Below are 16,402 nucleotides of genomic sequence, written 5' to 3'. Positions count from 1 at the left end.
CTGAATAATTTGCGTAAGTGGATTTCCCCCCCCCCCCCCTTCCAGCTGAAGAAGCAAACAGGATTTTCCAGGCTCCTGGTGGAGAGAGGCATAACTACTGTAGGTCTTTAAAAAGGGGGTTTTCTATTTAAAATTCTTCACAGTACCAGCAGTTTAACGGTATGCTTCCATCTACCTTGGTATCTATAAAGCAGGACTCTGAATCACATTCTCATCACTTGAGAATAAAGCAGCAAACTGTGTTTTAGCATAGAACAAGAGACAATAATAACGTAGTAAGAGGCTTTGACAATTCCTTAGTTTAAAGAGTGATAGCATATGAAAAAGGAAAGCTATTTTCCCCTGGTGTGGTTTATCAATATGTACTGTTAGTGCTAGTGGTGATCTGATTTGATAAATTTGGGTCAGAAAGATTGGCTTTTTAGTAGAATCAAGTTGCTTAAAAGACTTTGTTTACAAAAACAGCCTACATATTGAGTTGCAATTATTTCAAAAGCTTTTTTCCTTTTCTTTTTAGGTCTTAGTAATTCTAGTAGTATTCTAGCTAACTACTGTTACAGGAAAATAAACAAGCTTCAAGGGACAGAACAGTTTTGTAAGCATTTTCAGAACATCAATATCTAGATAATTGCACTAACACTCTAAATTAAGACATGACTTTTTAAGGTACTAGTTCATTACCAAGTCATGTTAAAAAATGTGAGCTTTCACTTTTCATTAAATTGAGGTACATAGCATATTGGTAAATAGCAGACGTCTGTAACGATACTTGTACAATTCTGCAAACTGTTTAATATGGAGATGGAACAGCTGAGATATCAGTAAACATTCACTGGTACTGATATTACTGAATGAAGCATTTATTTTCTTGAATTCAATATCACTTTCAATCTGTGGACATGTCAAAATAGTTTAATTGCAGCTGAATGTCTCAACTTGAGTCCATGTACGTAAGTCTTTGAATTCAGCTATCATTTGTAGTGCAGAATTTCATGCTCCATTAAGATGTATAGTTTTCACCAAGAAACAGCTGCCCTGACTGTCTCCCCACATCTCCTGCAATGTTTAATAAGGCAAAATGTGTGACCTATCTGCCTCCACCTCATTTGATGAAACTAGCATCACATGTAATGTGTTGTATGTTGCACATTTCATCTTGCAAAATATAATGGGGCAGGGAAGGAGACATGGGATCACTAAGTTCAATGTCAAGTTTAATATGCAGCTCAAAGCAGGAACTTTGATTCAGAATTGGAAATGTGGATAGTGTTGACTTAGTTGTTAAAAATGGGAGATCCTTTTGTCAGCTGCAGTTACCTCACATTTGCTGGCTGCTGTTGACTAGATTACTGGTGCTCACACCACAAATGCCAGTAAGTGCTTTCTTAAATCTCAGTCCTGCAACAGACCAGGGAACCAAAAGTGCTGATACAGTATAGCCATATTATAATTGATATATCTGTACAAACTCTGGCAGTACACTTCTGTGGGGATTTGTAGTTGTGATGTAAAGGAAAGGGCAAACAAGGCAATTGGAAAAGAAGAGTCCATAAGATGCTTCAGTGCAGAGTTGGGCTACCAGTTGATTAACCACCTAATCCTTGGCTTATGTCAAATATTTCATGAAGTCAAGAACGCCATTTTTTTTATAATAGCCTGTCTATATTACATCATGGGTTCATCCAGTGCCAGTAGCAGTAATTGGATGCTTAGTCCGCATACCTTTAGGAGTGTGCGGACCAAACCTCATTTAGAAGCAGACATCCCTGTTCTGCAACTCCTTGAACAGCTTCCCAATTAAGGCCTCTTATATACATGCAGAAAAATGAGGTGGTAGAACAGATTGTGTTGCTCAGGTGAGTCACCATATTTTTTTTAATGCTCCACTTTGATAACTCCCTGAAAATGGAAAGCCAGCACAGTTGCGAATGTCTGAAGTTAAAATCTTTCATCTTGCTGTGCGAGTATTGTATGCTGGGAGTCTGTGTAGATGAGAATTCAGACGATACGTGGGAGATTGCAGTTTTGAAATGGTATAGTTCTGCATGTGTAGACTAGGCATAAGCCATGTAGCCTAGTTGCTTTTACTGGCCGTGAACTGAGACTGCAGGTATGTTTGAATTGTAACATGAATACAAAGTTCAGGAAGCAAACATGTTCAAGCAGTTATCACACTAACACAAGTTACAATTGCCTAGGAGTCAGAACTCCAACGTTTGACTTGGTTGCATTTGCTGCAGTGATGAGGCGTGGCCAAGAGATCTGGCAAGGTGCTTTGAAAGGATCCGGGAGTTCCTTGACATACTAGTCTTCTACAAGGCAATCATTTCTGAAATTAATATGACTTGCTCTTCCGAGAAGTTAATGCTTAAATATTTGATTGATGTTTGACCAGTAAACAGTCAAATGCCAGCACTACTTCACTAACTCTTAGCTGCAAGATTTCAAAGTACATTGAACTGAATTTTACAAGCTTCTGGGAACAATATAAATTTGTCATTAGAGGCAATAGAAAAAGAGCAAAAACTCTTGATTAGACTAATTTAGTAGGCATTCTTTTCATTCAGTATTCCTATACTTAGTGCTATCTGAATGGACCCCTTTTTTCCTCCTCTGGTTATCTTCTGAGTGTGAAATCTGCCAGTGGACAGCTACCTGCAATAGGCATGGCCTGTTTAAGTGGTGTCTACTGGAGTCTTCTTCAAAATTATGGGCGGCATCCAGTGCTACCACAGTGCCTCTGCTCATTCTATTGAGAGCTCTACTCACCTGCTTGATTCCGGAAATGAATGCTTTAGCTCGCTGTCAGTTGCTTCATGATCCCGTTGTGCTGGCAGTGGGTCCTGGTAATGTGCGGGCAGTGTTGGATACTACCCTATGGCAATCTGTTAATCCTGAGATTGGCTTTAATCCTGAGATTGGATCACCTTTCATTTTGCTATTTTAAGGTGTTTTATTCTGTTTTGTTGAATTTTATCTTGTACACCGCTCTGAAATTTTGAATGGTGAGTGGTTTATTTATTTATTTATTTATTTATTTTATTACATTTATATACCGCCCCATAGCCGAAGCTCTCTGGTTGGTTTACAAAAGTTAAAAACAATGAATATTAAAAACAGATATACAAAAATTTAAAACCATCAAAAGCATAAAAACAATATCGATTTAAAACAACTATTCTGGGGTCAATTAAAAATTCAGCCTATGTTACTAACTGCCTGAGAGAAGAGAAAAGTCTTGACCTGGCGCCGAAACGATAACAATGTTGGTGCCAGGCGAGCCTCGTCGGGGAGATCATTCCATAATTGGGGGGCCACCACTGAGAAGGCCCTCTCCCTTGTTGCCATCCTCTGAGCTTTTATTTATTGTAAATAAATAAATAAAATTTGTAATTCTCAAAAACATTGGTTCCTGGCTGTTTGGTATTGGTTAGTGCATTGCTTATTGAAACTTGCTGTTTTTGTATATCTCCAAATTTAAAAGTTGCAGTTCTCTGGAATTTAGTTAGATCCAGAACAGCAGGCCATTTAAACGTCTTAGGGTTATTCATGGGAGTCAAGGGTGGAAAGACTCTATATTGATTACTGCTGATTATTATTGATTAATGCTGTTTTGCATTACTTTAAATCTGGGGTGTCCTACTGGTTCCTAGCATTTGCTGTGCAGCTTACAATAATGTAGTGATTCTTGGGACTCCTGTGCCATCTCTGCTCCATAAAGTACTTCCTTTGTCCATGTTGAACCATGCCAATTTTCTAGTGTACATGAATAACTTATATTAAAAACAACTGAGGTCACATAAATCTTAAACTTCATTGAGTCACCTTGTCTGTTATCCTGTCCTCTCTCCAAAAATGCAGTAGCTTCAGTTTAGAAAATCTAAATTATATTTAGTGTTAGCTGTGGGGTTTTTTATTTTTAGATTTCCTTGTTTGCACTAAATGTTTTTAATCATCATGTGTGGTGGTGGTGATAATGCTTTTAAAATATCATTGCTTTGCGCTCTTCAATGTGTTTTTTAAATCTTCATTTTGCACAGTTGAAAGCTATTTTGAGTACTCCAGTAGGAAATTGTTTCAATACAGAAATAAAGTGCATAGCAAAATACTTGAGTTCTTGAAACTTTGTGAAAAGATAGTCTGTAACTATACACATTGAACATGCAGTCTTTCATGCCAGGAATATTCTATGTCTTCCTGTACTGTTAAAAACCTTTCTGAGTCTGTGCCCAAACCTAAGAAGTGGTCTGTCAAGATGGCAAAATCTGATATGTCAAAGAATGAAGTCGTCATTTTTGAAGAAACGTGCATTTTTAAGTAAAACTTCTTTACGTACTTTGCTAATCTAATTTTCACAGATATCCATTCATTTGTAAAGTCACTTAATAGTCTACTAAACTAGGCCTTTGCTTTAAAAAAAGAACTTAAATATCCTAGTTGGTTATATAATAATGGACTTCTAAAGAAAAAAAGAGAGTTCTACATTGAAATATGGTCAAATAATAATGAAAACTTGAAGTCAGAAATAAAATGCTCCAGTCTAAAGCTCTGGGGATGCATGTACGAGGCTGTGCTTGGCACTTGGATCTGTGTTGTGCAGGAACTCTGTTTACCCGTTGGCACTCCTCCTTGCTCAACAAGCTTCAGAATTGGTCATATTGGCCAAGAACCAAAGAGTTGCTTTCAGTGTGCCCAGTGGAATTTTTTACTCTTCTTTGGACACAGCAAACTGAAATCGGAAACTGCTGTTTGAAACTCCCATTAATTTAAGAAAAAGATTTACAATGTGACAGTTTTCCAAGGTTTGGGGAGGGTAGAGGAGGTCTTCCTATTTAAGAAGAGGGAGCCCAAAGCACCTCTGAGCATTCAGAAGAAGTTGAGAAGACCTTTTCAATCCAAATTTCTCTTCCCAGAATATGTTGTGAGAATAGTTTTGTGCAGAATGCACCACATCCCAGTATGTCTTCCTGGGCTCCATTTCTGGGTTGTCACTAAGTGAGGACTTCCACAAAAATTATAGCTTTCCCCTCTTGCAATAACTGGACATCACGTAGGAATTTAAGAATAAAGTTTGCTATGTACCAACACAGGTCAGGGTTCAAGTAGCAAGATGGCTGCTCAGTAGGGATGATTCAAGCATGCAAGACTGGTAGCGTTCCTTGCAAGTAACCTCTGACCTTGGCAGTTTTATTCTAAATCAGGGTCATAGTGAACACAGCAGCATGCTGGTGCACACCACCTGACTTAACAAACCTTGGATCTTCTATCTGTGGTTTGTTTACCATGATGTGTCAACTAAGAATTCTACCATCCCGCTTTGTCAACAAGCCAGAAAAATAGCCTAAAAACAAACCAGGGGTTACATCTTTGATTTGTCAGGAGGAGAGACAAGCTGGAATTCCTAGTTCAGGCGTAATTCTAAAGCATGGGTTTCCAATATGGTATCCACACTTGCAGCCCACCTCCACGCCCCGCCTGCTTTTCATTTTTTAGAATTTTATTTATTTTTTAACTGGAAGACTGAGATGCTGCAAAATCAAATGCTGGCCTCTAGCGCCATATTTAATTCCACATGGGCCCCAGAGGGATTCATAGAATGAACCGCCTGGAGAGCTTTGGCTATGGGGCAGTTCAGAAATATACGTTTGTTTGTTTTTCTTTCTCCCCTTTTTGGGGGGGGGATATGGTTGGGTGTTTTGCCTAGGTGTGTGTGTGTTTCTCTGAGGAACACCAGTTTGCCTTTTGTCAAATGTTTTTCACCGGTTTGCCTGTTGTTGTTATTATTTATTACATTTATATACCACCCGATAGCCGAAGCTCTGGGCGGTTTACAAAGATCAGGCCCCAGCTCTATCTTGTATGCAGTTTCTAGGCCAAGTTACTTCTCTCTGAGTCTCATCAGTTTGCCTTCTGTGAAAAAGGTGTTGGAGCAAAACCAGTGGGTTCAAGACTGGCTTTGTATTTTTGAGCCCTGACCTGATGTTTGCCTTGTACTTAGGTTTTTGGGCATGTTACTTTTCTTTTAGTGTCACCAGTTTATCTTCCGGGGAAATGGGTGTTTGTGACCAGCCACACCATGGCAGAAATTTTCCAAGTGGGCAAATCCCCCCATGGCAGCCATTTTATGAGAATGCCCATGACACTCTCTCATAATTCCAAATGTGCCCACTGATCCAAAAAAGTTGGAGATTCATTCCCGTGCTAAATAAACCACATATTCAGAATAACCCTGATTTTTTTTTTTTTTTAAAAAAATCTGAGTTACTATGATGTGTAAACTAGGCCTTCATCTCAAACAGTTCTAGGATGAGGAAGTTGTGCAGACACACAGCTGTGAGGAAGTCTGTGTATTCTTCAAATGCAGTAAATTAAATAGTAAAGCAAAACGAAGGAGTAAAATATTTGGATTGAATTGTGTCAAATTGTCCTCTAGCTTCTGTTCTACTCACCTTTGGATTTTGCTTAAAAGTCAGGAAGAACAAATTTCAGTTCAAGCACAGCTAATCTGCTTGAATCTTAAAACAGCACTATATTCATATGGGAGACGTATTATATAACAGGGTCATGTGAACAGCCAGGCAGGGAAATGTTTCACTGTAAAATAATTCTGCATTACTTAATCCTAACGTCCTAAATTTTCTATTTCAAACTATTACGACTTGCCTCGTTTTGACCTCTGATTTCCTCAGCAAGGTACTCTTCCCATGGGGACGTACCCACTTATTTACACTCTTGCATCTATAGTACTTTTTCTGGTTAATATTTACAGCCCAATCCTATGTGTTTCTTCAGAAGTGACTTTCAGTGGCCTGGTTCGGATGATCACAGGGGAAAAGAAGGCACCATGAGACTGCCATTTTCGTAATTACTTGCACTGTGGCGAGGATTAGTGTGTCGTCCAAACGGGCAAGGAGTGTCATAGGGGGTGGCTTCAAAATCACCCCACAATTCATGGCTTGTTGTAGGAGTTGTGGGGTGGTTTAGAAGCCTTCCCCACCGTGAACCTTGCCAGGTTTGGATGACACGCTAACCTGTGTCACAGGTAATTAGGGAAATGTCATCCACAGTGGCTTCTATTCCCCCAGTGACCATCTGAACCTGGCCACAGAGTCTTACTCCCAGGCAAATGTGTATAGAACTGCAGGCTTATTTTCCCAGTGTGCTTTCTAGTAACGTTAAAGTCCCTTTAAACGTATCAAAGACTGTTATAAATTCATATTATAACTTGAGGCCCAGCATTGGGCAAAAGGCGGGATACAAATAAATATATAATAATATTTTTATGTACAGTATGTAATGAATATGGATTGGAAAGCTCTGCATACCCCAATACTGTATGGATAAGTTTGTAAAATTCCTGGCAATATCCAAGTCATTAATGGGACATGGCCATTGGGAGCTGCCATTTTATTCCCTTCCCTCAAGCTCCCATGGAACGAAATGTCATGATGCAGTGGCATTCCATAATGGGGTGGATGGTTTCCCTGGGAGGTGGATGCCAAAGTAATCCTGCCTTGAAACTTTTGTCCTTCTCCAAATTTTTAGTGGTTTTGTTTAATGTGGCCCACTATTACGGTACATTGGGCTCTCCACCCTCATGGTGCCCCTCCATCTTGTATCTTGTTATCTTCTTGACTGGGGGTCATCTACATCAAAACGGAATGAGTAGTGCTTCTGGATATTATCTGGATTTTAATGAAATCGGTTTTGGTATGTCAGGAGCACACAAAGCAAGAAATGTGGAGTATACTGTACCTTAAAAAAAAAAAAACTTTTCATGGCTCACTCACACTGCTCTCCAGCCCTCCTTCCCCTGCCTGCCTGCCTTTATTTTGTAAAGCCGCCTTAAGGCCCAGCATGGGGCAAAAGGCGGGATACAAATAAATATAATGATGAAGCTGATGATGATGACTTCAGAATCCAGCCCCATCATGACAACTTCAGTATTTTGGGTTAGTCTGCAAGGCTGCCAGATTTTTAAAAGTGAGAGTAGATGAAGTTTTGAAAAGTTTAGTTGATGCTCAAAGTAAAGCCTAAAAAAGTAACTAAACTCTCCCTTGTCCAAAATCTATTTCTTCTCCAAAGCTGTCTCACTTTACAATCCAACTGCAGAGTGAACATGGGTTCAGTTCATCTTAAATAAAAAGCGCATCTCTCTCACTCTCGGAATATTAAAAATGATTTTAAAAGACATTGTCAGGTGGTTAAAAGGCAGATAGTGCTTATCAGTGCCTCTTCATGTATTCTCTGACTCTTGATCTTTTCATAGGACTTCGTTTTATTAAAATGAATCTAAATATCTGACAGCTCCTTATATAAAATGGTTAGGAGGACCATTTAATTTACACTTAATTTACTGTGGTAAACTAAGATAACGGCCGCGGTAACTTCTCTGGTGCTGAGAAAGTGAAGTCAAATCCTGAAACCAGATGCATTAAAGCACAGGCTGTTCTTTACTCTTTGTATTGTAGGAGACTAGGATGACTCATTGCTAGTTTAAAGTTTGTATTTCAGTATCTAGTTTATTATTTTTTTTAAAAAAAAGTCTTGTGCAAGTAGAGATTCTTGTGTAGCTGTTGCTATGACTTCATAATATTTCCCTAAATACGTTTGTTCCTACTTTCTCACCATGTAGCACTGGTGCTATGTACAAACTTTAACATTACTATTATGCATAACTTTATGAGAAAAATGGTTTATTAATTAAAAATTAACTTTGACTTTTCTGTTTGGAATGTGTGTGTGTGTGTTAATTGCAGTATTAACTACTCTCAATTTCCTGGGTCATGTAAACATTACATAAAGGTAAATAGGTATTTTCACAACATTGTTGTCCTAAGCCTTAAAACTAGTTTATAAAATATAAAAAGGCATTATTTAAGTCTGTAGTACCTGTAAATTTTGGAGGTTTTAATAGCTTTCTTCAACACATTTAATTTTGGAATAGTGAACATGTAAATAGAGCTGATTCAAGTTTGATTTCAAGAATAATTGATAACTGACTAAACAATTTTTAGAAGAGCCCCAGGATCTTTGAAAATATTCAGGTTTCTTACTAGAAACTTAGCCTTATGCCACGTGGTTAAGATATTCTTGTTCCTTGAGACATTTCCTTACGTAGTTGGCTTCCCTCTTTGACTGCTGTTATTTGCATGATTTTATATTGTTGAATCTTGATTTTATTGGCACTGTTTTAATAAATGTTATAGCTTGTACATCATTTTAGGCAATTTCCTGGAGGAGGGAAGAATGTTATAGATGTAAATAAATAAAATATATTGTTCCGGTCTTATTCATCTAAGCCATGTGTAGTGAGATAATGACCGTGATTTAGTTTTCTGAACTCCTTTGGGTAATTCATGGAGAGTAAAAAGGTGAAGTATTTTGTTACACCTTAAACACTAATTTATTCCAGCAGGAGTTTCCCAAGCCAGGGTACACCAGATACTTAAAGTTAGCAATGTCGGAGAAATCCGCAAAAGCCTGGTGAAGATAAGATTGAGGGGAGACATGATAGCACTCTTCAAATACTTAAAAGGTTGTCACACAGAGGAGGGCCAGGATCTCTTCTTGATCATCCCAGAGTGCAGGACACGGAATAATGGGCTCAAGTTACAGGAAGCCAGATTCCGGCTGGACATCAGGAAAAACTTCCTGACTGTTAGAGCAGTACGACAATGGAACCAGTTACTTAGGGAGGTTGTGGGCTCTCTCACACTAGAGGCCTTCCAGAGGCAGCTGGACAACTATCTGTCAGGGATGCTTTAGGGTGGATTCCTGCATTGAGCAGGGGGTTGGACTCGATGGCTTTATAGGCCCCTTCCAATTCTACAATTCTATGATTCTGTGAAAATGACACCGGATTTCTATGAATCTGGCCCGCAGAATCCACAGGGGATTTTGTTGACTACTTTTGAAACCTTCAAGAATTGTATGTAAATTTGGTTGCCTCACGTGGTGCAAAGCGGTAAAGCAGCAGTTTCTGCAGCTGAAACTCTCCCCACGGCCTGAGTTCGATCCCAGCGGAAGCTGGTTTCAGGCAGCCGGCTCAGGTCGACTCAGCCTTCCATCCTCCCGAGGTCGGTAAAATGAGTACCCAGTTAGCTGGGGGAAAGGTAATAACGACCAGGGAAGGCAACGGCAAACCACCCCACTATAAGGCCTGCCAAGAAAACGTCAGCGAAAGCTGGCGTCCCTCCAAGAGTCAGTAATGACTCAGTGCTTGCACGAGAGGTTCCTTTCCTTTCCTTGGTTGTACAAAACTACAGCAGATGTGCGAAAATATGGCAATATATGTCTTTTTAAAAACGAGAACTACCCCACAACATTTTACACATCTCTGACCTCTCCTCAACCACTGTGATGTAGCAATCTTTTTTGTGTGTACTCTGCTTGTTGATTTTATTCTTAACCTAAGAAAAGTATGCAAAACATTACATACCAGCGGAAAGTCCATACATTCTGCTGGTGTGGGGGTTTTTTTGTACTTTCCCAGAGGCAAAAAATAAATAAATCTCCATCCATCAATGACCAGATCATGCCTGACAATCTGCAAAACACAAACAGAGCAGATTACACAAGATCTTGACATCCCTACATGGAATAGGCAGTGAAGCTCTGCTTTCCAAATAGTTCTGTAACTTTCTAGCTGCAACATTTTTTTGCTACCCAGCCTGCCAGTGCATGCTGTTGTAAATCATTCCTGAGATGACAATCATCTGGGATTGAGAAGAGGACAATGGACACATTTTCATCCATTTTACAAAAATGTCCTTGCCAGTCCACCTGAAGACAATTCAAGCTCACTGTGGGAGAGTAGAAAACTGGCTATTTACAAGCCTGTTTACTCTGATCAATTAATGCACACGTGGAAATGGGTGTGCTTGAGTTATTGACCTTCAAGGTGTTTTTTTGTCTTGCCCTGTAAAACAGATTTATTACCTCTACTGTGTGTGTGTGTTCCACAGTTTACTTGTCTACATCATGCATCTGATAAAGCAGGTGCTTGTGCAGCAATTGAATTTCGTAGCACTGTCAATTGTTCTCTCAAACAGAGGCTAAAAGGATGGCATAGCATAGCAATCTTTGGATACAGAAAGGTAAGGAAAAACTGTGCCCATTTAATTGCTAGGGCAAAGTATGCAGCAGAGAGGTCAGAATTTACACAGAATACTGTTTTCAGCAGGGTTGTCTGGGGATGACTGCTTTCTCCAAGCATGCAGTCCAACACGAGGGAAGAATTCCATATTTGCACACAACTTGAAATTGTGATAATCAGACAAGGAGATGCAATATTGTGTGAATGGCATGTATGAACACAGCTTGGAAAAACCCTCAATTGCAGCTCAGTTTGCTGAGCTATGTTGGGAAGTCCCCAGTTCAAATTTTGCCTCTGACGTGGGCTCAGTAGGTCACCTTAGGGAAGGCACTCTGTCTCAGTTCTGTCTCTACTGTGGGAGACAATGTTGTGGCTGTATGTCATCGTTCACACAGACATGTAGCTTGCGTGTATTTTCTTGTAACAACCAATGTGGGTTTAAGGGTGCCGTCAACCAAAGAGGATGTATGCACTATTCTCTTGATAAAAAGTTGAATAACTGTTTCTAAAATGGGAAATGAACTGAAACACTTACACAAAATCCAAAAATACATTTTTGTTTTTAAAAACACACATGCATGTCCATTAATTAGAGGAGAAAATGGCATTGATTAATTTACCCACCCCCTCAGCACATGAATTAGTATACCAGTTCTAAGGGGCCTAACTTAGGAGATAGAAAAAGACTAAGATTGGGGAAATCAGCATTTATGCAATAAAGAGGGCAAGGGGGCACTATGGCAATAGCAAAGCAGGCGATTGGAAGGCTATATGACCAAGATAGATCACATGCTGGTGGAAATGGTATCCCTGGTGGTGGTGGAAATGGATAGATTCCAGAGGAAAGGGAAAGAAATGGAGTAGGAGGAACTTCAACTACCTGACTTCATTGGAAACGGAGCCCAAAAGACTTTACTTCCTGTGGGTACAACATTACAAACTTGAGCAGTAGCCTCTTTTTGCCCTGGAGTTGTTGACGAAGGGCTGGACTGCCTTGTCTACAGATAGTCAAAAGAGTGGTGTCTGTGCGGGGACAGGGATACTGAACGCAGGCCAAGCCATTATGAAGGACCCTGGAGCTACCACAGTGTTGGTTAGAACAGATTTGTATACTGTACTGTTATGTATGGAATCCAGCTTTGGACTCAGTGGAGAACTTTACTGGGCATGGTGGTGGCAGCAGCAAAGCTTTCTTTATGGTTATATGAGACAAATGGATTCATCTGGTGAAAAAGAGGGAGGAAAGTGGTCCTGGAAACGTTGGTTAGATGCCAGGGAATTTTGCTAGGAAAGTCATGAGGAATGTTCTTAAAAGTCAAGTCAAACCCCAGGTTATCCTCAGAGTTGAGACACTTCAGTGTAAAGGTGGCCGAAATAGAATGAATGAACAGTGACTGCAGAAACATCAAGGCAGTTAAGGGGTTCAGAACAAAGAGTTTGATAGCTTGAGGCTGGACCCAGGATGGGTTAAAACAAAGAGAACAATAGTTCACGGCAGTTCCTTGTCTCTTGATTGATTTTTCATCTAGCTTGCTATACAGACTGACATAGCAGTATTCAAAACAAAAGGTGTCATTGAGGTTTTTCAAGTAGTGCTTGACCTGGCTGTTCTGTCTGAGAGGTAGGGATGCTTCAGGATTGGAACATGTTCCCCACCAGGACTTTTGATTGGCCAGTTCAAAGGCCCTGCAGCTCTTCCAGAGCCTTAACAACATTTCTAGCAGCTTCCCGGCTATGCCGTCCAGAACAAAATGGATTCTTACACCAAGGTGTGGGCAGTGCCCGCTAAATCCATGGCATGCAATCCATGTCTCAAGTGAGGCAGCACTTCTGGAGCTTGTTTGTAACGTGGTGATTCCTTTTCCTGTTTGCTCACCAACCCTGTGGGGCTGGGGCTTGTGGAGGGACTGAAGCCCACAGAGGTGGTGCAGACCTCATGGAGTGTGGGTTCTGCACCCCTGCTGTAACTGGTCCCTTTACCACTTTTAAAATTAAGGAGCAGTGTGCCACCTCTGAGCATGTGCAAAGTGCTTTTCCCTTCAAATGTTAATGAGCAACTGCAGGTTACTTAATAATAATAAGCAAGACCAACACAGTAGTTGCATATTCTTTGTGATTTTTGTGTATTATACATACAGGATCTGCATCTTTGTGGAATCATATAGGGAACGAGGAACGTAGGCAAGCGTTGCAGTTTTAGCTGCTGAGTTCCAGAAGGATATTTCTGGGTGAGGAGAGCAAAAGATGTTTTGTGGTGAAGTAATTTTGCACATGGGAAAGGGAGAAAAACATTACTGAACACCAGAAGACAGAGAGTTTGAAAACAGTACAGCCTGCTGAGCACCTGCCTATCAATCAGATATGCAGTGTTCCTAGGGAGGGGAAAGAGAAGAAGAAGCCCTTGCTGATGCCATTCAGAACTGTAGAATAAAGGTTCCTGGTTTTTCTGGCAGTCTAATTAAGCTGCTATAATGCAACCTTCTTCTGGATATCGGGCTTTGGGTATTATTTTGCAGAATCAAAGATGTGCCCCTGGCGAGTAGTTTTGACATTACATTTGTGTTTGTCTTGAATACATTTAAATGAGCAAATTCAATTCTTAACTTTAGCCAATCTCTTTCTTTTCCCCTTGCAGCCTCTGAAGAACCAGTATTTACAAGAGACCGGAGTGCAATTGGGCATCTGGAGATGTCTGGCTCGTACGATGATGCTGTTGGACTAGAGGTTTCTAGTGATAGCTTCTGGGAGGTAATCTGAAAAAAACTGACATATGTTAGTATACTAGGGGGATGTAACTCAAGCAAGATGCTGCCTAGGGATACTTAATTGTGTACATATATACATTTTTAAACCCTAAGGCTGAAAAATCATACAAGATGGGCGTTGTTATCTGTCACGAGAGATCTGTTACTTCTGAACTTGCATTCTTAAATGAAAACAGGATAAATTCTCTGACTGCAGCTAAGCATCCAGTTTGCATATTTATATCCTAGAAACCAAAGAAACATAACTGTTGGATCAGTTTACCTGATCTTACACCTACATGCAGGACAAGAAGCAGAAGTGTGCCTTGAACATTTCTCCTCCACCCCTAGATGGTAATGCACAAATGGAAGATCTTCTGTTTGAAGATCTTCCAGTAATGCCCAAACCAACCTTGTCTTGGTTTGGGCATTACTTTCGAGGGGTGGGGTAGGGAAAAGAGAAGAGAATGAGTTTGTGTTTGACATCTGCCTGTTACTGCAGATACCAAACACAAATTTGTGTTGGTATTGCAAATTATGCTTACGAATTCAAAGACAAATCTCCGTCCAGTCATAAAGCCTTCTGGGCTACCTTAGAAAGTTATTGTCTATTTTAATCTACACCCGCAGAGTGTAAGCCACCTTGACTTCCATAGCAGGAGAGGAGGATACAAATGTGACATAGATATATAAGAAATAAAATGAAGCTTCACTGGGCAGATGACTAGTGATGGAAGCAAAGTTATTGAATAATATCCCTATATCACAGTATTAAGTGGTACCTTTCTGAAATGGTTGGATAACTTGCATACTTCAATTGTACTGTGATCATCACTCTTTCCACAGTGAAAAATCCCTTTTTGGATGCTAATAACTAATGTGTCATAGATAGATGTTTTACGCGTGATTATTTATGGGAGAATTAAAGAGTTTCTCTTCCTTGGACCAGCTGGTAGGAATTTTTTTGGTTTTTTTTTTTTTTTTTTTGCATGTATCCTACTTAGGGATGTCTGTTGTGGGGAAATCCAGCCCTTTTGGGGCTCATGGGATTTCCTTGGTGTCTCAGCTTGCATTTGCAAGCCAAGGCGTGGGCTCTTTCTGGGATCCAGAAACTTTTCTTGTTTTTTCCTCCCTTGTATATAGCAACTTGTACAAATTGCAGCTGTAATTTGTGCAAATTATGCAAATTGCAGCTGCAATATGTGCAGTTAGCTATTTACGGGGGGGGGGGGACTTGGAAAAACTGCGAGCTGGCCCAACCAGATGCAGTTGAGTTGGGCCAGCTTGTGGGGAGGCAAGCTGAAGTTTGCAGGGCCAAGTGGCTGAAAGCTCAGTGAACTCCAACCCCCAGACTGATTTGTCCGACTTCCCTAATTCTACTACAGAGCTTTCTCTAACCATGGGGAGGGGAAGGAAATTGCTTGCAGTGGGAGTGATCAGGCAGTATGCACCAGCCCAGTTCATTGTGTGTGGGCTAGTGTAGGAATAGTCCTTGGTGGAAATGCCCAATGGTTCAGAGTTGACTATCAGATACTCGCTGCTGAAATAGATGGATGTTGCACAAGAGCCATGGTATTCCCATTTGGTTTTTCTGACTTTGGTGCTAGGTTGTTGCCGGTTGATTGCGGATAGAGAAAGTAGAGAGGAAATAATGACTCAGACACCAGAGCTTGGGTAAACTTTATTTAAGATTGGGTAATTCACCCCTCCCTGGATCTGCATGTGAAAGTGCAGGAATCTAATTGCTCTGTCTTCAGGCAACTAGCCTGCGTTATGGGCGAGCCACTCGGCCAAGCCAGGAGTCAGGAAAAACCCAGCTCCTTACTTATGCTACATGTGTGTGCTTGAGGGAAACCACCTCGCTTGGGCCACTCAACTCCGAGTAGGTGAGACAGTGGGCCCATTCAGAAGACACCTTAAACCATGGCAGTTAAGCCAGAAAGTCAGGGTTGTGTTCAGAAGACACCTTAAACCATGGCTTTAACCACGGTGAGTAAGGCTTTTTGCTTTATTCAGTATGGTTAAAGCCATGGTTTAAGGTGTCTTCTGAACACAGCCTGGCTTTCTGGCTTAACCACCGTAGTTAAAGCCATGGTTTAAGGTGTCTTCTGAATGGGACCAGTGAGATCCTGAGGCAGTGGAATGAATGTGGGCAAATGGTAGCAATATGACGCAGGAATCACACATGTTGCTTCCTTCTTTGTAAGTCTTGGATGTTCTTTGGTTGAAAGCATTTGATAAACATCAGAGACATTCCTCGATTTGCACCATGGTGAGTTAAGGTCACATATGTTGGGGAGCTTTGTTCACTGGGCAGCATGAAGGAAAATTGCAACAACACCTCCCCCATACACTTTAAAAACCCATGTGCCAATATTTACAGTAAATAAGCCATAACCTGATGGAACTAAACCAAAATCTAGGGAAATTCATTTTGGGGTGACCCACAAATTACAGGCATTCTACATGCATGCTAAACTCTATAGAAGTCTTATTGAGACCTACCCACAGAGCTTCAGCTATTGGGCAGTATAAAAAATAAAATAATAAATAAATAGCT

General features: G+C 40.5%; 1 protein-coding gene across 3 annotated transcripts in view; it reads left to right on the top strand.

The window, feature by feature from the left end:
* PACSIN2 (protein kinase C and casein kinase substrate in neurons 2) overlaps positions 1–16,402 on the top strand; it is a 77,885-nt gene that overhangs the window by 31,543 nt on the left and 29,940 nt on the right. For all 3 annotated transcript variants that reach the window (XM_063134329.1, XM_063134326.1, XM_063134327.1), the window contains exon 2: positions 13,734–13,846. In XM_063134329.1, the coding sequence (XP_062990399.1) occupies positions 13,787–13,846 (60 nt within the window). In that variant the 5' untranslated portion in view covers positions 13,734–13,786. The remainder of the gene's footprint in view (positions 1–13,733; positions 13,847–16,402) is intronic.

This window comes from Elgaria multicarinata, chromosome 9 (genome assembly GCF_023053635.1).
Source record: "Elgaria multicarinata webbii isolate HBS135686 ecotype San Diego chromosome 9, rElgMul1.1.pri, whole genome shotgun sequence".
Taxonomy (NCBI): domain Eukaryota; kingdom Metazoa; phylum Chordata; class Lepidosauria; order Squamata; family Anguidae; genus Elgaria; species Elgaria multicarinata.
The sequence above is the reverse complement of the archived record's forward strand: the minus strand, read 5'-3'. Positions and strand labels throughout refer to the sequence as shown.